Raw genomic sequence first — 22,404 nt, 5'->3', positions numbered from 1 at the left:
ATACTTGCTCAGTTAATAGTTTCTAGCAAAATTAACATTTATATTCAAAACGAATTTTCTTCAGACGAAGAATACAATTAGTTATGAAATCCCACACGGAGCAAATTATTGTCGAAAGAATAAATATTATCCTTATGAAAGAAGTGGTAATTGTTAATAAGGCATACGGTAGTGCTAATAAAATCTTCATCCAATTTTCTGGTCTTTTTTTTTCCATCGTTAGTCGGAGAAAGAGAGTGAGAGATGGGAATATCGGAGAATGCCTTCTCGATGTTTCGGGGGTGCCAAACTGTTCTTTCGGCAATTACTGCTTCCCGGAAGGACGCGAGTGCCTGGAGAGCGACGCAGGACCCCCACTGGAGCCAGGACCCGCACTCGGCTAAGCCGGGGGCGTTACACGCAAATCCGTTAAGCCTACTCCACGATCTTCTGATTGATTTTTATTTAATGACAACATACTTTGCTGTCCCGTATATTCATGTATTTATGTATAGAGGGCTTCGGCACCGGATTAGCCTCCCCTGGAATAATGACGTTCCGAGGGGGGGTACAACACCCGAGCTTTTGACGTTTACAAGATAGTGCTTACCGCGGAACTGTGACCCAAGAGCTTTTTTCCCCCCCTTTTTTTTTATTTCCATCTCGAAAAATTGTTTTGACGCGCCGGAAGAGAGAATCGAATGGTTGAAAATGTCCCCTTAAATTCATTCCACCCCGCAACGCGGCGTTTAGGGAAACTGTATAATAACGAAAATTTCCGTATAGATGTTTCCGCTGTGATAAAATGTAAATAGTTTGAAATACAATATCCAAGGGAGTTTGTGCGCGAATGGCGCGGCTGTGGGAATGGCTGGGGCGAGCTACGCCGGGGTGGTGATAACGATATCAAACACACACCGCGAAAACCGGGGATTTAACTTTGCCCCGGGATTTTGCGAAAACCAGTGTCAAATATTTATGCCGCTGATATAACGAAATTGCAACTCAAACGTACAGGCGGGGGGTCGGCATCCCTCCTCCTCGTTCTCCGCGCAGGTTAAATCAGGGATCCTCTCGGGAGGAAAGGACGGAGAGACGAGGCGAGCCGAGGCGAGGCTCTCGTGTGGAGAGATACTTACAGGTATACCTACCTGCGACGAGAATTAGACGTACCTATACACTAATAGGAAGAAGTCATGCGAGCCTATCTGTTCTTTGAATAATTAAAACTAGCAACCACGATGCGTACGTAAGCTGTTATGCCCCTTGCATTCCACGCTTCAGGCGGACTCTTGGCGAAATAAATAAAAGCTCACGATCTATTACGTACCGTGTTCAATTACCGCCTATCCACGATTCGGGGTGATTCGATGGGGAGATAGATTCGTGAAATTATCAAAAAAGTTGAAAAACAAAAAAAAAAAACAGATTAATAAAAACGCCCGGTGTCTAGGTGCGGACAGGAACAAAGTTTAAACAAAACTAATTTCCCCGACGACAAGGCGGATCCCGTGTGTAACATCGGGAACTAGTTCGTCACTGCAGGCGAGTTTAAAGAATAAATAACTACGGTACTGCTGACACACTCGATGTACGGTGTATAATACTCGCTGTGCAAACATCGGTCGCGTGTCGATTCGGTGTCACCGAGTTCTTTCGACCTCTCGTGGTTCAGGGTTCATTGTATTCCGTGTGTTTAACCGGTGATTAACCTTCCGAAGGTCTGAAAAAACAGCGGAAACGCGTGCGGTTTCTGTTTGTTAACACGCGCCCGCCTTTCGACACCTTAAAAAACGACCGATAACCTCATAGGTGCTTCAACCCTTCGATCTTCCGCCGGGTCCAGAGGCACGCGATGTTCGACTGGGCCCCGGGGACCCGGAAATGAAGCGGAGGTGGTCCCCAGGTGCCATCCTAGCCCAGACGATGTCTGGTGTTTGCGATACCGAGACAGATCCACCCGCGCGGAAGAACCCGCGACGTTGACTACACGACGTCCTCGATCTGAGGGTGCGACCAGTCAGCAACGTCCCCGTGGGGCTGACTTCCACTTCCGGCAAGTCCCAAAAGGATTTCTTACACTTCGTCCCCCCCCCCGTATAATTCCCACGGGAATTACCAACGAAGGACTAATAGCGATAGATCCGATTACGGTTTTCGTCTAGTATCTTACCAATCGCTGCTGGATGCTGTGCTCCTCGCAAAATTTTTTCTACGAGGAAAAAAGTATTCCGTCAAAAAAAAAAAAAAAAAATAAGAAATTGAGAAGGTTTGAAAAGTTCCGTCGGACTGAACTCTCTTCTCACTGAGTATATCAATTTTTACTATTTTAATTCTCACTCTAGGCAATCAAAAATTTTTTCCAAATTGACTCGGGAGATACTGATAATCAATAAGTTGCTGGTAAAAAATTTGCGATTGACGAAACATGTTGTTGGAAAGTGAGAAAGAAATGTGTGCTGACTCGAAGCTAATGAGTTATGACAAATGTAGATAAAAAAAATTGCACTTTTATTCAGGGCGAATTTTGTTTAAGGAACCTTCCTTCTCCAAAAATGAAACTGAAAGCAAATATAAATTGATAAAAATAACGCAACAACGGATGATATGTTGATTATTACACAAAAAAAAAAATTATCCGAACAATATACTACATGTTCAATAAATTCAACGACCGGCTGTCGCCGTACATAACAGAGTCAATTTCCGACAGCATTTCTCAGTTAAAGGGTCTACAGTGAACGTCGAAGCCGAAACGCGGGGTTGATTGAAGTAAAATAATTCAAGCAGCCGGTAAAACCTTCGAAAATCGAATCCGCGGAGTATCTGGAGGGGTTGTGAAATTTCGAGGCAAACTTCTATCTCGATAAAATTAAGAAGAAAGGCCAACAGACGACGCAATGCCAATACAGACGGTGAGAAGAGGGTAGACTCGACAAGCGTGGATCTGTAGATTTACACACTCTCAAACACACAGACACAGACAAACGCGCGCACAATGAAGCGGAGGAATAAAAGAGCCTCAGATAAATGCGGAGATAGGCATTCAAATGCGGCGTAATGATTTCTATCGCGAATCGATTCGGCTATCCCCTGGGAATCGCTCCTATCGGTGGACCAGCCCCTGCACACTCCCTGTCCCTGTAGAACACGCGTCGAGCTAACATCGACTACAATCTTCCCTCCCCCTTCACCGTGTGGCGCCGGTTTGGGGTCGCTCTTTTCTTATCTATCCAAGGATTAACCTATCTCGAGCTTATTATTTCCTTAATCTATAGTTAAATACTCATATTTTAGCATTAGCCTTGCATATGGGGCGCGACGCCCCGGGCCTGAAACGACACATACGTGATCTGATGAGCCTACGTCGGGTCTGACTAACTTGTGTCGTCCCACGCGAAGGAAGTTGCGAATTTGCTTCATCGGGCCTTCGAGACGCTGAGAGCTCTTCGTTCGAGCTTCTGAAGCTTGCGAAATAGTTCCGTCAAACACTCGTGTGAGTGAGAATTGATATTTGAAATTTTTAACACATTTTCAGAGAAAATAAAAATAATTAATAAAAATTTGCACCCAAGTTGAACAATGTATAAAAGTATTAATCAACCGCGGCGATTTTTTTACGATTATGAAAAGTTTATTACCGCATAAATAACTTCGAGCTCGTGTAGATGTTATTATTACTGTTGTTATTATTGTTGTATTTAACCGCAGAGCAGAGATGCGACAGGGATTTTTCAATGCGTGACAAAAATGAAAATCACCGATTAAACTCGTGTATTATAGGTGCGGGTATACGTAATTATTGTTGTTACTTTACGCTGCGATACTTTGCGCGATAAAGGCTGTAAATTTTTCGCCGGGGAGATAAAAGCTTATACGTGTGTCCTTGCGTGAAGCCGTTTGTTTCTATAATTAAGTACTTCATCCCCATATCCGAATGCTGCGAGAAATGCAGAGCTATAGATATTCTATACGTGGGTAGAAAATGAGACATGTCAATTGTTAAAACAATTAAAATACTTCACTGCCGGGAATTTTTATAATTATAATTATTAATGAATAGACCAAATCAGTTGCCTCAAGGAGGATTCCAAGAAAAAAAATATATCTACTATTCAAGACGAACGCAAAACCTAAACGGAAAAAAAGGTTTCAATAATTTCAAGGAATTGTGGCTCTTAAGCTTGGAATCAACTACATAAATGCATCAGAATTCTCTACAGAGCACTTTTAATTATCGAATAATTAAAAAAAAAAATGTTTTTTGAATATAAAAATAAAAATGACAGAATGCGAAATAAATTTTTGATCAAAAAATATGATGCGGAAATTCGTACGTCATTCAATTGAAATCTATTTTTGCAAGTATTGCTGGGACGGGAATTCTTGCTGCATAAAGTTACGACAGTTCAACTACTCGATAAAAAATTTATGGAGAAATGGAGCCGGTCTGATCGTCGGGTAGTTAGTTTATTATAATAAAGCTTGCCGTTGTTTTTATTCGAGCTGGCAGCAGCGGTTGCAAGTCGTGTAAGACTTGCGAGTTGTGCTATATACGTACATCTGTATCTACAGAGTCGAGAACGGGGAGCTGAGCCGAGTAACACAGTTACAAATTCTGGTACAATTTCGCGTTGTTCATTCATTTAGAATAACAACGTTACTCCTTCCCCCACCATCGCGCCGCTCCCGCCGCGCATTTAGACTATAAATGTTTTGCCCCCCCCCTACCCTCTGTGAAGTAATTAGCATTTAACATTTTTAATTTTAAAAAAAGAAGCTAAAGAAAAAAGCAGTAGATGCGAAAAAGTAGATAGAGAGAGAGAGAGAGAAAAAATGTCTTTCAACATGTAACAATTCGCTAACCACGCGTAAGTATTAAATTTTAACCGCATGTCCGTGTGTCTCCTTTTTTAATTTTTCAAATATCAATTCCATGTTTTTCGTGCTCTTTGAATGTTAATATTCGTATTCTTCTCTTAATTTTATCCGTTTTTTCGATCGTTGCGAATTTATGTATGCCTAGATCGAACGGCGAAACGGGAACGGGAAAATCGTATACTATGTAACCGTGCAAAACTCATTATTCTTGCGGTTGATAAACGGAGGGATCGAGAAATCCTGCACTCAATTATTACAGATTTACAACCGGCATTCTAATTCAACACTGCGTATCCACAAGGCTCGAGCCTTCCAAATGCGGAAAATTTCCGCGGATGGTAGGTATAACCGAGTTCGTTACTGCCTCGCCGACACAGGTGCCTGCCCACCTTCCTACCTATCCTATACGTTGTATGTGGCCACGAACGACAAGATAAATCGCTGTCCGTCCCGAGCCGTGGAGAGGACGATTTTTGAGGGAATAAATCCCCCGAGGTAAACTGGATCTGCAATCGCCGTTCCTTCTTGCTATTCGCGGGAGTTTTAGAAAAGTGTCACGAGGCACGCCGAACTCCCGTTTCACGGACGACGAGCCCGTTTGTTTTTTTATTTCTTTGTTTTCGGAGCAAAAGACGTGAACATTTTTTCAAATTTACAAAGACGTTTTAGTCGATCATGTAATCTTGTCTCCTATGAATTGCACGGATATGCGTGAATATTTTATTGAGACTCGAATCTACGGCGAATCGAACGGAGTGCGGGCAGGAGCTACAGGATGTAGAGAGAAATACAGGATATAGGAGAGGAACAACGAGGCGGGAGGCACGACGATGTTAGTTTTAGCTGATTAAATTACTAAGCCGTGGCAGTACTGCGCGGGCATAGAACGCTTTTCAATTCGCGAATCCATCCCGTTTATTAGTCACGTCAGGGGGTAAAAGGACGGTCCGGAAATCGGGAGGTTCCGCGAATTTTATCACACATGCAGATCACTCAGGATGGCAGGTTTTCGAAAATTCTGATATCGTTAAGCGACCTGTAACGATTGGTTCTGTTGTTTCGTTCGCATGATTCCACCGGCCGAAAGCTGAAGAACATCCTGTTGGCGTCTGTAGAAAAAAGTGAGATTTCGGGGGGAAATAAGGTTACTTTTGTCTTGAGGGAAACGAGAGTCGGAGGCTGAGGTGCGAACGATTTACGCCAGGGCTTCGCGGCTTTGAGAATCCTGGTGATATCCTGCCGCCACTACCACCACCACCACCACCACCGACACCGCCCTTCACCCGTAAACCTCTTATCCGTTGCTCTAATCTGCCGGCTTTATTTGTGTTTGCTCGGAAGGTTATGATCTTCCTTCGCTCCTATCTACTCCCCAGGATCTATCCGCGCAGACCGGGCCGACGGCAGGATACCCGGTTTGGTTGACGCCACGTGGCTCCGATAACAATACGCCGCGACGCAGTGCGGCATATAGTCCTGCGGAAATCGCGGCGGTCAAATTACTGAAGAGAAAAGTTCTTCCATCGATTCTACTCCGCGCTGATTAAATTGGCAAAAATTACAAACATAGATGCAATAAATTTTTGCTAGGTATGAGAAACTAGAGGAAAAATTTTACAGTTTACAAATTGATCACTTCTCTCTTTATTCCCTTCATTTTATTTTTCTTAGACCGATCCGTGGAGCTGGGATTTAAATCTTATTTAATAGCTGAATTGATTTTACCGTCTGATTTTTTGTGCGATGATATTTCGTAGGACTAGTTAAAATTCATGGTCGTTGCTCACCTGCTTGGTGACGGAGTCGATCAGCCTGACGAAGATGTCCTGTTCTTGCCTCACGCCTGAAACATAAATTATTGATACATTGTTTTGTAGTACTTGCGGTGGATCAAGCGAAAACGATAATTCACACCGACGTGCAAACACACTGTATGGGACTTTGTCTGATTTACATGGAATTTCGGTTTCCACGATCAATATTCTTTCTCTTCGTCCATCTGTGCGATAAAAATATTGGAAATCAAGTTTTGCACCAAATCGTGATCAAACTTATTCGCTTATTGAAATCAACGATCAGTATGCATCTATCACCTAACACGTCTGGTTTCCGTTAAAATCTGACAAGAATTTGTTCTAAGGACAGAAAATTCAAGGTTATACCATCTCACAATGTGTACATATCGAATCAAATCCAGTAATCTAAGGTAAGTGAACCTGGTATTGGCACAAGGAAAAAGCGCTTTCGAATCCCTAGAATTTCGGGATGGTTGAAACGAGCGTTTGGCAAAAAAAAGTTTCCCATTAAAAACCGTTTACGACTGACCGCAGACTCCGCGGCAACACGTCTCTCTCGGGACTTACGCGTGCCCCATATCCCGGCTCGTTTTTCACCATGTGGTCACTCAAGAGGTCCCCCTTATACCTCGAGACGTACCTCCGCATAAAATTATGCCTCCTCTTTCTCTCGGTGCACCAGAAAATCACTTTTTCTCTTCACCTTATCTTCGTTGAACGAGAATTCCTCAACTCCTGGTCGGAAACTTATAAGATGTGACCGAAAAACTGACCTTTGATTAGGTAAAACAGTTTTAATCGCCGAAAGAGGTCCTGAGAGACTTTCGCATATTTTTTCGTCGTTTATCCTGATAACGTAAATTCAGCCAATCCGCTGTTGGTGTGGTTGAGCGTGCTTTTATCGGTATAAAAACTATGGCCTGTGCTCACGGGTCCCGATTCGACCCTAGCTTAAGCTGAAAATCCGCGGACCACGTAGCACGGACTTGTAATAAGCCGCGACGGGTTCTCGAGGTAATTTGTGAGCTAGTTTGGGGCCAGATATAATAATCCACGGCTACATAATGCTGCTCGGTCTGGTTCTACGGGTGTACATCTAGCTGCCTGCACGGGTTCTCGCGTTGGCCTCCTCTAGACCAAGTGCGGTTGGTTCAAACCTGTAGAGAGATGAACGCCCTACAACCGCCAGCCAACATCCTCTCCTATCCTACGAAGCACACCGGCGAACAACTGGATGCTGTCCAGAGGGTGCAGACTACGGGGCGCCAGTCTTATATCGGGATTACAGAGGGTTTAACGGACACCGCGGTATTTTCCAAGCTTCGAGTGTAGTCGGGCTGCATCGAAATTACTCATCCCAAGTCGGTACAACGTGAGGAAGAATAAGAATCCGGGTACGCGAACATTCGAGCGTTTTATGCCCGAGTCTGTTTTCTGGTGTCAGCGGTGGGATACGGGAAGTCTTGTGAACGGGTAACTACGTAACTACACCCCCGAAATTTTCTGTTGCCGACGTGATTCCCGGTTTACAAGCGGCATATACGAGATTCCGGGAGCCCCGCTACACGGAAAAACCGTCGTAACCCTTAAGCGCCTGATCCCTTGCCCTTCCACCCAGCTGTCGTTCCTCTCGACGCAGTTCCGACCCGCAAACCAAGACTGATCCTGGAGTTCTGAAGTTCGTTCGAAAGTATTTCAGTCCGATGAGCAAATCGTGCGTGAGGGAGTAAAAATTGCCATTTTTATATCAAGACGCCGTTTCGGATAGTCCGCGAGTGTTTCGCCGTCTCGACTCGTGCGTGACGTTGGCGTAAATTGGTTGTGAAGATAAGCACGGAATAGGTACTCGTTTCATGGAATAGCGCGAAGCGGAAAGTCCCGAGGATATAGTTCTCACTCCCTGGTGCAGTGTCCGGAGGGAGGAGGACCCGAAGATAGTTGAAAAGAGTCTGACTAGTGCCTGAATGCACCGCGCTTACACTCGCACTTGCCTACAAGTTTGTCCTTCGCGGTTAGTGTTTAAGCAACAGTTTCCCACTTCGGTACGTTTACTCTGCGCTCTTCTACCGTTCTATAGATATCCCATTCTCTCGAGCATTAAGTTCTCAGCGTCTAATCGAAGCCACTTTTAACGCTGGGATGCTATGTACCAGAATCACTAACCGATCACTGGAGTTACTTTAACCAATGAATGAAACTCTATGTTCTACTGATTCCGAAGATCCATTCCAGATTTCGGTATTGTCGGTGAGCAACAAGTTTGATCATCAATATATTTTATCATCGGTTAACACGGGTCATGAATTTCAAATATTGATTGAAAAATCCACTAAATTGGACTAAAAAAATGTACACCATGTAACAGCTGTATACAAGATCTTTTGAATGCGGTATGTTTGGCTTAATCGACACGAATAATACAAGGTCGTAAAATTGAAGTCCGTGGAGATGTAGATTAATATTACTATGATCGAGGTCAGTGGATCGTTTTTTATTTCCAATCCTTGATTTTTTTTTCCACCGTCACCTTGCGTCTCATTCACGTACATCCGATCGCCTCTGAGAAGACAAATTGGCGGTGGGTTGAGAAGCGTCAGGTGTCTGAGTCCGTCATCGCGTCACCATCGCGGCAGGCGAGCAATAAATCGATAATTAAATAATAAATAAGGAGCGAGCGTGGATCAGCGATGCTGCGAGGATCGAACGGAGCCGGCGGGCGACCCCCGAGGCTCTCCATATCGGGGCATGGTTTTTGCCCCCGGAGAGGCCCCGGAGAGTCGGTCGACCGACGAGACGAGTGAGCGAGAGAAAGAGAAACAGAAGGAGTCGGTGATAAAAAAGGAGGAGAAAGATGAGGCACCAACGATCGAACAGGAGTGCAACCGATTAAGGATCGAGCCGATCGGCGTACACGATCGTCCTGCAGGGTGCGGTCGATCGAGTTTTTCCCAAAGTATCACTTTTGAACGCCGTCCCAACTCCCGGCGGCGCATTACGGGCCCAGTTATGCTAAACTTCTGACAGGTGATTAACTAATAGGGATCGGACCTCGAGGCGATCACGCGGGAGTCCCGGAGTCCCGATCCCGAAGGACTAGGACAAGGAGAGCCACGGCTACCGGGGGCCGAGAGTCCTGCGCCGCAGGACTTAACAGATCACCTTCGCGTTTCTATCTTTGCAACACAGTCAGTTGTTTCTTGTCCGCGCTGTTGGTTACACGTTTTAGTTACCGTAGATGGAGGGGAGGCCTCTCGATCCCCCCCTGCGTTGCAAGAATCACACATTGATCGATCGGAACTCGGTATGAAGCCGATCCGGACCCGAGAAACTCGAGGTCGCTGAGTATGGAGTGCAAAAGATTTATTCTACTTATGTTTCAGCGTTCGTTGCAAACGGAAACTCGAGTCAATAGCGAGTAATTTTCAGACCACCAAGACACCAAGAGCCACCTAACCATACGAAATGGAAACGGACATGCGTGAAAACAAATTATCTACGCTCTTGACAGGATTTTGGGAAACCGATCAAGCACGGCTGCGATCATTCTTACTGGCAGCTAGCGCCAATCGGGACATTTTCGATGCGCAAACGTGAGGATTTTGTGGCCATTCTTCACCTGCAGGCATTTCGTTCGAAAATGCGAGCTATTCTGCTGCACGGACGTCGCAATGTGCCTTTTTGCTCGATCAAACCGCAACACCCTTCTCCGGTGCGGGGTGACGTAAAATATGTCTCTGTTGCGGCTGGTTCTGTCCGTCGGAATGACTGACTGACTGACTGACCGAGTCGTTGAAAGTTAGAGAGGGTGAGAGCTTTTTAGAGCCTATAAAATACATAGATATGCGACCGATCGTCCGGTGTCCGTGCGGAATGTTGATGGCCCGTCTTGATCTTCGCGTCAACACTCGATGATAGCTCCCAACTCTTCCGTTCAGGTTCAGGTGACAACTTTAGGCGACAATGTATTAATTTGTATAGTCCGATGGATCGATCGTCCGATAAGTGATCGAGATAATTTAACAAAACGAATCAAATAACACCTTGGAAACTCAGATCTACGAGTCACACAGAAAAGAAAAGTATGGTTCCGAAGAAGTGAAGTTGTATGTCTTGAAGGAATTTTGATGATTTACCACTTTACCTTAATGAACTGTCAAAATGTGAAAACCTATCTCGTAATCGCATGAAGGATCTATGATACAGTTCTGCTATACCTAATCGTTCATAATCGATGAGCAGAATAGAAGTCACAAACTATGAAAACAGCATAAAAATGTGGTTTTATTTACCATTTGCGTAGAGCAGCTGAAGCCGGTACTGGATCCCATTATTCGTCTTCTGTCCCTCGGTTTCCTGTAACAAAAAGATGAGAATAATTTATCAGCAAGACAATGCATGACTGGAGTGCAGGAGGATAAAAACCCGAGTATATTGTCCGTGATATCGAAGGCCTGACAGTGCACGCATAAACCGTGCCGTTGTAGCAAGGTTTTACAAAGATAGCGAAGAAGCGTGCGGTTTAAAGTAGATCAAGATGATTACTTTGCCAGGAGTAGGAGGGGGTGGCCCCGCCTCGAAGCACTGACTGCACTTAATTAAATGCATTTTGATGTATGTATGGGACATTGTACGTGTACTACGCTCGTCTAACGTCACTCGCTAATTATTAATTCCTTGATGAACGCGTATATAAGAGCTTCTGGCTGGAGCATAGTTACGTTATAGTTATAGATATAGATACACGCGGGGTGTGCGGTCGTACCTATCCTCGCGTGGCGTGCGATGCATAATTATCCCCTATGCGCTGGCTTCCTGACGAGTCACGCGTGCATTGTGCCATATGCCGTTGTACGGAGCGGAGCGTCCTTAATGCATTTTCAACAACCCTGAACGCGCCGCTGCATGTGCAGCGGTAAGTAACGCAAGTTGGGCGGGGGTAAGATATCAAAAAACTTTTATACCCCGATCGAGTAGTATACAAGTATTTCTCGAATGGCAGTTACAGCTTTGCGAGGTGAATTACAAGCGGCGTGCACGATATCCATTTCATTCCAAGAGATGCGCGGACCGGACGAAAATATGTAAATAGGGGATGATAGCTCGCGACGCCGGCTCCCGGCTCATACTCGCTTCGCCGTCCACCTCGGGGGTTGATGTATGCCCTCGGTGCATGACCCTAATTAATAGGATACCACGCGATGCAACTGTCTACCACCCGTGAATTATACAGGCCAACTGCGAGCGCACGTGCATAACTACGAGCTTGATGCTCAGCGCCAATGCGCTTTGCCGTTGTTAAACGCGAGCACACCAACTTCCGTAATTAGTTAAGTAGGCTCGAGAGTCTCGGGGGTTGATTCACACGTCGATGCGAGTCGAGAGCTCGTTAAGATACTCCGACAATGCCGTACTCGGACATTTTTCGAAGCGACCAATCCTCCCCTCTTACACCCGTCGCGATTGGTGCGTAGAAAAAGCGCCAAAGATAGAACCGACTCTCGACTAGACTTCGGGCCCTTATTGCTCCTCTGAGGGTGAACTTCCGGAGATGCGTGTACGCGGCTTACGCTGTGAGATGTCTTATATTTAGACGCAGGATCCCTGCACATCTCGTCTTGAACTCGAAGGTGAAGTGCGAACTCGTAAAACATATTTGACTGGAAGTTGCGCGATTCCCAGCAATTAAAAGGCAGAATTTAGTATAACTGATTTACGTAGTGGGATTTTCTAAGAAGTCTGTGACAAAAAATTTTATCAGAAACGACCTGCACACCGAACCGTAAAGCCGACTTTTCATTCACCCGCAAGATCTCGGACGAGAAAATATCAGAGGCTGACTGGGACTCGAAGTGAAACGAATGCCTGGAGCTGCACCGGGTAAGGAAGACGGAGATGATCCTGACGCCTCGGCCAGGGTGTTCCATAGATAAATGGAAAGGACAGGTGTCGGAGGGGACGATTGCCGATGGCTATCAATGGACAATAACAACCGGTATGCACGCGTGTCGATTACGAGTATCGAACGCGCAGGTTGCGGCTTGATTTCACCAAGCCGTTACATCAATAATAACCACCACAGTATATACGAAAGCCTTGTATTGCAGGGATGAAAGGCGGATATTTATTAGTCAGCTTTGGATCACGAGTGGCTGGCTTGTCGTTACGACATTTTACGAAGGGCACTCAACCGACTGACTCCACCACCGAGTTCCCCTCTGTCCCTCTCATTGGTCACGCAACTTAATAGCACCCGATAGATCAACGATGAGCTGTGCTGATCAAAGATTACGCCTGGTGTATAAGTCATTCGTTATTCACCAATGCTCAAATACGGAAAGTCAATAAACAGGTAGTGGATACACAAGACATCGTGCTGGGCCGATTACGAGCATTTATTTATACACCGTAAAGAAAACCTCGGTATATTATTTGGATTCAATTTTTTTTTTCAAATACTGTAGCCCGAAGCAATTGCCTCAGTTATTATCATACAACATAGAATTTGAGATAAATTCACGGTGGCTTTCCAACAACAGCGATGTGCTTCGAACGGAATGTATAACAATTTTTTAAATAAAATTCCACGATCACGTATCGTTGTCGAGGCTTAAACTAATCTAAATTTGCACGTCAGTTGCCTTTGCCGCGAAGTCATAAATACCAGGTACATTATTTTTCTGAGGAGCACATGGTCATGAGCATTGATATTATTTAAGTCCAGGTAGATATATCTCACAAATAAAGGCGACACAGCGGCGTACGTTATCTAATGTTCGGTTTAACCTGCATCTACAAACTTCACCGCAAGAGGAACCATAGTAGGATGACAAGTAGGCTTATTCCGGTGGTGTAAGTCGAGTCATGGCGAAGAGTCAAGTATACGTCCTGCACGTTGCAAAAGGTTCCTTCGCGTTCTGGGCGTTTTGTCTTATTGTTAGAAGCGGTGGTTAATAATAATGAACACCATGGCTGCCGGCCATGTCGGCGAACGTATCGTTTTGCACTATCCTCGTCCTCCGTCTTTGCCCATTCTCGCATCTCGTTCAACGCGGTTTATCTTACGCCTGATGCCGTGTACCCACGACACAATTGCAGCAACAGCTGATAAGGAATCGGTGTAATTAATTTCAGCTTACCTGATCCTTCTCGACGAATCCGATGAAGGCCGTCCTCTCAATTTCGATTGGCTGTCCCGCCCGGTCGTAGAGCGCGATAACAAAATGAAAAAAATTACTCTTTCTGAGGTTGCTTGGTGGCTGGTGTTCGAAGTGGGCTCTGCCGACACCGACTCTGTAACAAGACGCAGAGATGCCGGATCAGATATAGCCACTGGCAACTTTCCTTCCATCGAAATGAATGAAAAGTGATCAAGATACTACGCGAAAGCGGATCCAGAGGCTCCGTCGAGAGGGAAGAACGACGGAAGTATAAAGGAAAGACAAACGAGCATGGATGGGGCAGTGCGCAGGTGGCCTCAACGCCTTAAAATCCCATTAAGGTCTCATGTGCCGAGATTAGGCCGCCGGACTCCAGTACCATCTTTGAGTAATGGCACGGAAAGACCCCTCCGCTACGCGATATAATAGCCAAAGCGACTGTACTATCGGCCACGGGATTCGGTGTCGTGACAATGGCGCCAGGGTCCCAACTTTGTCCGGATTGCCCGTAATCCTTATATACAGCATCGCTAGCTCGAATCCGCTGTGGAACTCGATCGCTCTTTCGGTTTCAAATTTAGAACTCGTCACCGCGCCGCAGGTAAAGCCTAAATTTTTTGTAATAAAAAATCAGCTTTTCAAAATTTTACGATCTGAAATCATCGAGAGCTGGAAGAGTTGGCACGTGGCGTTGTTTTCGAAACGTTACCGCTCAACGTGCCTCGACTGAACCCGAATGTTTAGATCGCTGTACGTACGTAAACAGCCGGAGAGCCACGCTGGCTCTGGATTATTAATTGAGTGCGGCGTTAAACGCGTGTTCACCCTCTTTACGCAATCAGTCAGTCACTTCAACCCCATCATCGCTCATCCGTCCAGCTGCGGGTAGTCGAGCCGGTTCAACGATTTGTAAATCAGAATTCCGACGTGTCAGGCATCGAGTTGTTGCTTCACATCTCGAAGCACCCTATACTTCGTCGCAATTTAATACCCGATATATTCTATTGTTTTTGTATTAATTTCATGGGGGGATGAAGAGGAGTGATCAGGCGGTTTGTTCGCTTCTTTCCACAGAAAATGCCCCCCGTCTTTTTTTTTTAACACCTTTCATTTAATAACTTCGTACACCAGTGATCATCGGGTGTAATCTACGTACCTGCAAACACCTGTACGTAAAACGCATTATGTAGAGTGTGAACGTCGCAATTACGTATAGGCATGATTAATTGGCAGTGTGAAGTTATTTCACCCAGAGGAATTTACTAATGAAATGGACGCGTTGGACGGATATCATTTTCGTTATGCCATAATTTAAATAGCTGGGTGTATGTGAAGAGTGAGCGCGGATAGCCGTACTGTAAAACATGCCTTTGTTCCGCGGCGTAAATTATGCCTATTAAAACGACAAATTGGTGAAAATAATTTTACTTCCAGGTGCGACGTTCCCGTGCCGGATATTTTAAGCTCAAGGTAAAGAAGAAAAAAAGGACAAGCGAAAGTTCCGCGTAGAAGTTAAGACGACAAGTTCTCTGTACGATCACCTGCAGACGTCAATACCTGGACGGCGTCAAGGGGTTCAGAATATTTTGACAGGTTGAAAAATTGTTGCCGCAAATCCCATGTTTCGAGGGATGTTTCACGTATTTCTACGGTCAGAGGAGTATACATGAAAAAATTTTCGCCTCTTCCCCTTTTCTTTGCAATTGTGTTTCCCGAAAACTTAGAAACCCGGCTTCAAGTTTCTCCTACGGTATATAATGTATACCTATGTGTGTGCGATACACGTGCGAACGGACGTTGAGTGATGGGCTGTCCCTCGTGATTTTGAGAATTTGCGGTAAGCTCGGCCACACTGCACGCCCCTTTTCCTCAGCGCGTGGAATTCCGATTGAAGAACCCAAGGCGCGGTTTCGAAAGTGAAAAAAGCGCTGGTGATATAACAGCCGTTTTTCAATTTCACCCTCCGATCGTGAGTCTTGAATCCTGCAAATCGTTGTGATGAAATTTGCAAGACCACCGCGTGATTCCGGTGCGGTTTTTATTCGTAAAGAGATTCGTGCAAACGAGTTAACAACGTCAGCGAGAAGAGTAAACGTACCGGTACGATATTCTGGAACTACCCGCAGGATCCGCAACGCCTGCGAGATACTCGCAAAGAGCGCGAATCCTGTAGACCGAGGTATATAAACGGAGTAGATTCGTGTTGGCAAAGTGTTAAATATTCAACCGGGTAGCTTAATTGCGGGAAAAAGGTGACAAGAGCCGGTTGGCTCTGGTCTAAAATGCTTTACTCAACTCTCGCTCATCTCTCCACCTCCGGGAAGGCGCAACACCCGCTTCTGTGTAGGAAAAACCCCCGCGAATGAGAAATTATTCGCAAATCGCGCTGCTCGCCTTGTATTATCAAGCTGAAAATCGTTTCAGCAATTGTTGCTCTGCTTTTCTTTTGGTTTTTCGGCGATTTGAGAAAATCAAGTATTTTTTTCCGTGCGGAAGTTCGTTATCAAGAAATCGATAATTATTATTTATTCGTTATATTCAGTCATATACTGGGAATTTATGTCAGAATAGTTATGTTCGTAAGCTACGAAGAACTCTTTGAAAATACAAACATCAAAAATACAGGAGTTAGAAACAAAAGCTTGGATATCGATGCGTCGTTTCAAATCACTTCCAAATGGTTGAAAATCTAATCCATTTGTCAGATTTTACTTTACGTTAGCTAATCTTATTTAGACCACTGTTCTCCATAGAATTACTGTAAAAGATTTTAATTGAACATTGCAATTTTCCGATCACAATTAATACCAGTGTAATATTGTGAAATTAAATATTCAAAAATACCGAGACGATAAAAAATATGTTTCAGGAAAAATTGACAGAAACTTTACTCTTCTGGACAAAACGAGCCATCGTTGATTAAAGTCGACTAAATTCTACGAGATTTTCAACAATTTCGCAGCAATTTGAACTGAACCAATGTCGTCTAAGCCTTTGTAAATAACTCGAGTATATTCTATTCTTGTATCTTTGACGTCTTGATCATAGTTTTCGAAAACAATTATTTGACTAATACTCAACGTGGAGCTATCTCTCAGTAGAATTAATAAAACGGTATCGACGTTCGGCCAACCAGCCTCCTCAATCCGAATAGACGCGGCGTCCGGAAATGAATAGCTGGAGTTTTGCAGTAGATTTGTGAAATAAATGACGGGATCGGAGGTCCGTTTGTCACGTCCGGTCCGCCGGTGTATTATCGGCATGGTGATCCAGGGTGGGCCTTTAGGGGGTGTCAGGCTGGGGCGGGGGATACGAGGAGGGGTGATGTACGGCCCGTGTCGATAATTATCGGTGGCTGATTAACCGGCCGCCGGTTCGCGCCCCATAACTCTCGATGTCCGATTATTTTGCCCCGTTTGCCATGCACCAATTCCTACCTCTATATACCCCGAGTTCAGCGCTACCCCGAGTTGTCACTGCGCACCTGCACTACACTCACGTACATAGGGTTCATACCTGTACTGATTTCCGAATAAATGATATACAAGTTTGCATCTTGCAGGGAAAATTTGATGAGACCGTATACGTGTAATCAAATATGCACGTATCACTTATGTTCAATCGATTTTAAAAATGTATCACTGATCTTTTTTTAAAACTGTTATAGTTTTATCCATTTGCTAAGATCATATTAAGAGGGGTCCCACCACTCAGAAGAAAAAGAAGAAATACCGTGTTTTATTTATTTTTTTTTGAATTCTCGCGTTTGAAATCCGAATAGAGAGATTGTTCTAAACATACTTCTGCGTGTCTAGTATTGTAATATTCAGTTTGTAATGTTAATTATTTGAAATGTACTATGTTTCTATTTTGAAAAAAATTCATCGTGTATCTACGACATTTTAGATCATACTTTTCGGACATAAAATTCACTTCTTTGAACCATCGAGTCAAAGTAGTAGTTGGCATTATTTCACAGCGGACTGTACAGTGACCTATACCTGTTTCTACAGGCACGCATGTGCTTGGCGAGTATCTAGGTATCGGTACAGGTTGTACATACATCCGTGCACATAGAAAAGCAGGTAGTTGGCGACACAGCGAGAGAGAGAGAGAGAGAGAAGGAGGGAGAGCCGGTGCACATAGAGGCAATTTAGCAGCACGTCGGAATAATTATAATCGGCCACAGGATGGTGCGGGGGTCAGGAATGAACGGGGGGGGGGGGGGGGGGGGTCACCGTCAATTCTCGCCAATATCCCTCTATTAAATGGCTGTTTTTCGCGTCATTTCATACCGTCTGTATATCGTCGTACTCATCGCCCCCTCGTAGTCCCCCCCTCCCCCCTGGCCGTTATGGTTATAGACGTGTCGAGCGCGTTATCGAGTGCCTATCGCCGTTGTTTGCCATCAGCCTCGCTCACTCTTCTTTGCATACGTATTATTGTATATGTATACACTCGCGTTTATGAGTAAGCGTAGGTATACATGTATGGACCGTTTCAGAAAATACCGCTCAATTCAAATGCTCGAGTAAATTTTGAAGGGAAAGCTCTTTGAGGGAATTATTTAGTTTGGAGAAAAAAATGTCATACTGTCAAAGTAAGTTGAAAACCCAGGATAACACCGATTTATGATTCCATGCACAAAGAGTTGATCAGTTTCCGATTCTGAGAATAACCCATATATTATACAAGGGCAAGCTAACTCGACGGTATTAGACTCACACAGTGTCAAGAGCGGTGCAAAGAGGAGGGAATGTGTCATGGCGGAAGGAAGGGAGGAAGGACAGTGGTACTAATTACGAGGTTGATTCACGCCTGTCCCGAAATTCGCGATAATTCAGCCGGATTACGTACGTTATGTAGGTTGTGTCCTTTGGCTCGAGGCGTTTCTGACAGTATCCCGCGATTCCCGAATCATTATACCCACAACAGGATGTAATCTAACTTTAAGTCCATCACGGCCAGGCTGAAAATTGGATGCATGGTACGTTGATCTTATTTTTTAATTTTTATTCCTGTAGTTTAAGAAAATCGAAATCACACCCAGAGGTTAAAAAATAACTGATCGTATCGACAATTTAATTTTTACTCCTGAGCACATTCCGAGTGATTGAAATTTTCAATTAGCATTCGGAGACGGAAGTAGAAGATTTTGAGTTTCAGATGCTGAGAGAAGAATCAAACGGCAGTATAAACGCGTAATTTCGATTTCCCGGTAATCGTTGCGCGCACGTGATCCGCGACGCGGAGAGCTAATTCCTAGTCTGTGCGGATGATCACAATTTGCGGTGTGATAAAATATGTAGGTGTGGTGGGCGCAGAACGCTCAGAGCCCGTATAAGCCATTCGTATAAATTTGTTATAGCTAGTAATATTCGGATACAGTTGGAGATATCCGAAATACCGGGTTACACAGTCGGTTGCTGCAGCGTTCCGGAGCGGATTTTAGTGGATAGGTACGCGAGTAAAATTGTTGCGGATATCGCGGATTATACACCCGTGCAGAGGAACACCTATGCACACTCTGAGAATAACAATAAATAGACGGGAAAACGCCCCCGCCACTGTACAGTCATGGAAGCTCGGAATTCCGCAGTTATTATACGACTCGGTTCTACGAATGCACCGGAGTCTGTTTACGGGCTGCAGCCACGACTCGATTAATAATGCCCGACGAGATAATGAGCAATTCGTTACACATCTGGCTGTGAATCCCCGCGCGTAATTTCTGTACTTCATCGTCGGATGCGACTCTGCTATTCTTATCGCGATTGCCGATGCACCGAGAAATATTCCCCTCTTACTACAGCTGATCATATCGAGACAAAAGCGATTGTTTTTATTTTGGATCAATGTTTGTCTTTCACAAACGTTTTTTTTTTTTTATTTTATGTTCTTAGAAAATCTATTAGGATATTTTCAGCATTCGTACAAGAATGCTGATAAACCCGAAATTTTTAAGTATATTTGAAAGGACGTTTTTTCGCTCGTGCATGTACGTGGTTTTTTTCCCGCGAAAAGCGTTTGTGGATCTAACCGCAGAGGGAATCCGTCGGTACAAGGTAAAACGCGGGTCCTGTAAAAGGCGGTAAAATTCTCAATTACATTAACTTGATTTCGCTACGTGGGTCGTGACACGCCGGGAAGAGGAGGGTTAGTTAAGGGAACCGCTATTGGATTAGAGGTCCGACCCCCAGCGAAAAGCTTCGGTATACCTTAGCCGCCGTCGTCGCGGGCTTTGGCACCTTTGACCCTGCAGCATCGTCGCGGCAAACCGTCGGTTTACACGTCGTACAAATCCGTTACAGAATTAAGCTCCGGCGTTCTGCCGATATTTTCCCCGCTGCATGTGCGTACGTGCGATCAGCGAGGATCGTCAAAGACTGGTTTCAATTAATCCCGTAGCCGTCAATGAGTAGCAGGTGTCCGATTCCGAGTCCAAAAGAGTGGCGGAATTTACGAGGAGCGAAAACCAATCGACCCTCTTCGTCTTCTGCGGGCCTCGACGAGGGCCGGAAGACCCGTTTTGCGGAGGAAAGAGGCAACAGGGGGGCGTGTTTTGGGTAGGTACGTAAGAGGATTAACCTCTCTTAATTCGGTTTAAAGAGGATTACCGGCATGTTTCATTTCCCCGTGACCATTACTCCCTTGGTTCTGGGTTTGGCCTCGTGCGCCAAATTTGTCACAAGAATTGCAATGGCATTCGAATATTGTCTTTCAACTCCCCTTCTCTTCTCCGCATATTCCCGCGATCATTATACCTAGGCATATATCGCAACAGAAAAATTCGTCCGCAGTAGTCGAGCCCTGGCGCCGTCCGACGGAAGCCAGTAGTGAGAGTCAGGATAGGCCTAGCCCCTCAAAATCGGGCCACCACCTCCATCGCGACCGAATAACCACTGCTTGAGATGAGGAACGAAAGAGATTCTTATCTTATTGTTAGCACGAGGAAATAATATCCCGATATATTATGCCGTGGTAGGTGGAAATCTAATTCGTCCAAGAACTTGGCAGGGTGTAAAATGCCTGTTCTTCTCACGAGCTCGACTTTATAAAGGATTCAGGAGGACCGTAATACATATTCTCTGATAACTCACATCGTTCAGAATGATCCTAAAAGGACTCAGCGCATCGGTATTCGTTCTGTGTTACTTGTCGTGTTTTACATAATCTGTTTATAATGTCTCGCGGAGTTTGTTTTTCATTGAATGATCGGTCTGCGACTGTTCAAATTGTTCCTCAGTCTTTAGTCTTGTTTATTTTCAACGATTGAACGAACCTGATTACGACGAAACAAGACTCATTTTAATAATTGACAACTATGACACCGATGGTATTGCAGGTGGTTTGAAACCCCATTTTCGTGTACAGTAACGTCATCGACAGTGAAATACACGGAATCAAACATTGATCACAGCTCAAAGTCGCTAAGTTGAGGATCCATCACGTACTGTAACACTCGGGTGACATGCAGTTCAAAGATGCCTGACCGTAAGGGCGACGGTTCAACATTACAGAACAGACTTCTAATATCCCAAGTAACGCGTGTACAGCATTGACAGGTATGATTCGACTTACGTTCCATTGTCGGCGATGGAAGGCTGCGACCAAGCCCTGGGCACCGGTTCCTCCTTAAGGGTCTGCCTCATGTCCTGAAGAGGAAAGGCTATCGGTGCCCTGGGGTGATGACGGGGCGGCGGTGGCGGCGGGGCGACGCTCGCCCCGTACAATTTCCGCCCCCAGTGACCCTCGAGTTCGACGGGACTTCCGCCGCCAGTCGTGGCTCCCGCACCGCCGCCAACGCCAAGACCGAGCCATGGTGACCCGCCAGCACCCACGATGGTGGAGCTGGGCAGGAGTCCGGACCACTCGTCGGACCGCGTGGTGATGCCGTGCGTTATCTCCTGGGGCAACAATTCGCCGCCGCTCAGCTTCTCGCCTCGACTACTGGCCTCGACCTCGACTACTGGCTACCGAAAACGGAGGAGTCGCGCTCACTGCACATTCGTCGAATAGGATATGTCTCTGCACCCAACGAGCTCTGAGCACCTTGAGCTCGAACGCACTACGGTGCCCTGTTCACTCTGATCTGCATCTGTCCAATCGTCGCGACACTTTTTCCACGTGCCTCTCGGAGCGCGGAAGAAATCACAAACGTCACAATTGTATCACTTGTTATACGTCTTTCCGGCGGAAAAGTCGCACTGGCCTAAGGAGCTTCGAGTCCCGCACGCCTTGCGGTTCTCGTTCTCGTTCTTTTTCCTCCTGACGTCGTCGTTGTTGTTGTTGTTGTTGTTTTTGGAGCCTCGGTGTCTCGCGAGAGGACGTCTCGCGTGGCCTCGTCTCGTTCTAGCCGGAGGTCCCTAGCCGCGCGTTGCTTCCAGTTACGACGCCGCTTGTCGAATGTGTCAGGGAGCCGGCGAGCGGCGTGCTCCTGACTCCCTCAGGGTTTGTCGGGAGGCCGGGGGCGGATCCGAGCGGCACCACGTCCCTCCGAGTGCTAACCGGACGCCGGGCCGTGTTGCCACCCCCGACGCTCGTTGGCTGGCCAACCGTTTCCTAGGGAATCCACCAATCCCGTTTCGACC

The 22,404-nt window shown here is 45.6% G+C and overlaps 1 protein-coding gene across 2 annotated transcripts in view; it reads right to left on the bottom strand.

The window, feature by feature from the left end:
* The window catches only part of LOC124184788 (transcription factor collier), a 66,766-nt gene extending 44,566 nt beyond the window's left edge, over positions 1-22,200 (bottom strand). Inside the window, exons 1-4 of one of the 2 annotated variants that reach the window (XM_046574886.1) lie at positions 21,395-22,200; positions 13,793-13,946; positions 10,946-11,009; positions 6,648-6,703 (exon numbers count right to left, since the gene is read on the bottom strand). In XM_046574886.1, coding sequence (XP_046430842.1) covers positions 6,648-6,703; positions 10,946-11,009; positions 13,793-13,946; positions 21,395-21,465 — 345 coding nt within the window. In that variant the 5' untranslated portion in view covers positions 21,466-22,200. The remainder of the gene's footprint in view (positions 1-6,647; positions 6,704-10,945; positions 11,010-13,792; positions 13,947-21,394) is intronic. The other variant, XM_046574887.1, reaches the window with a different exon arrangement.
* Positions 22,201-22,404: the final 204 nt, after the last annotated feature.

The sequence above is a fragment of the Neodiprion fabricii genome, chromosome 6 (genome assembly GCF_021155785.1).
Source record: "Neodiprion fabricii isolate iyNeoFabr1 chromosome 6, iyNeoFabr1.1, whole genome shotgun sequence".
NCBI classification, from domain to species: Eukaryota; Metazoa; Arthropoda; class Insecta; order Hymenoptera; family Diprionidae; genus Neodiprion; species Neodiprion fabricii.
The sequence above is the reverse complement of the archived record's forward strand: the minus strand, read 5'-3'. Positions and strand labels throughout refer to the sequence as shown.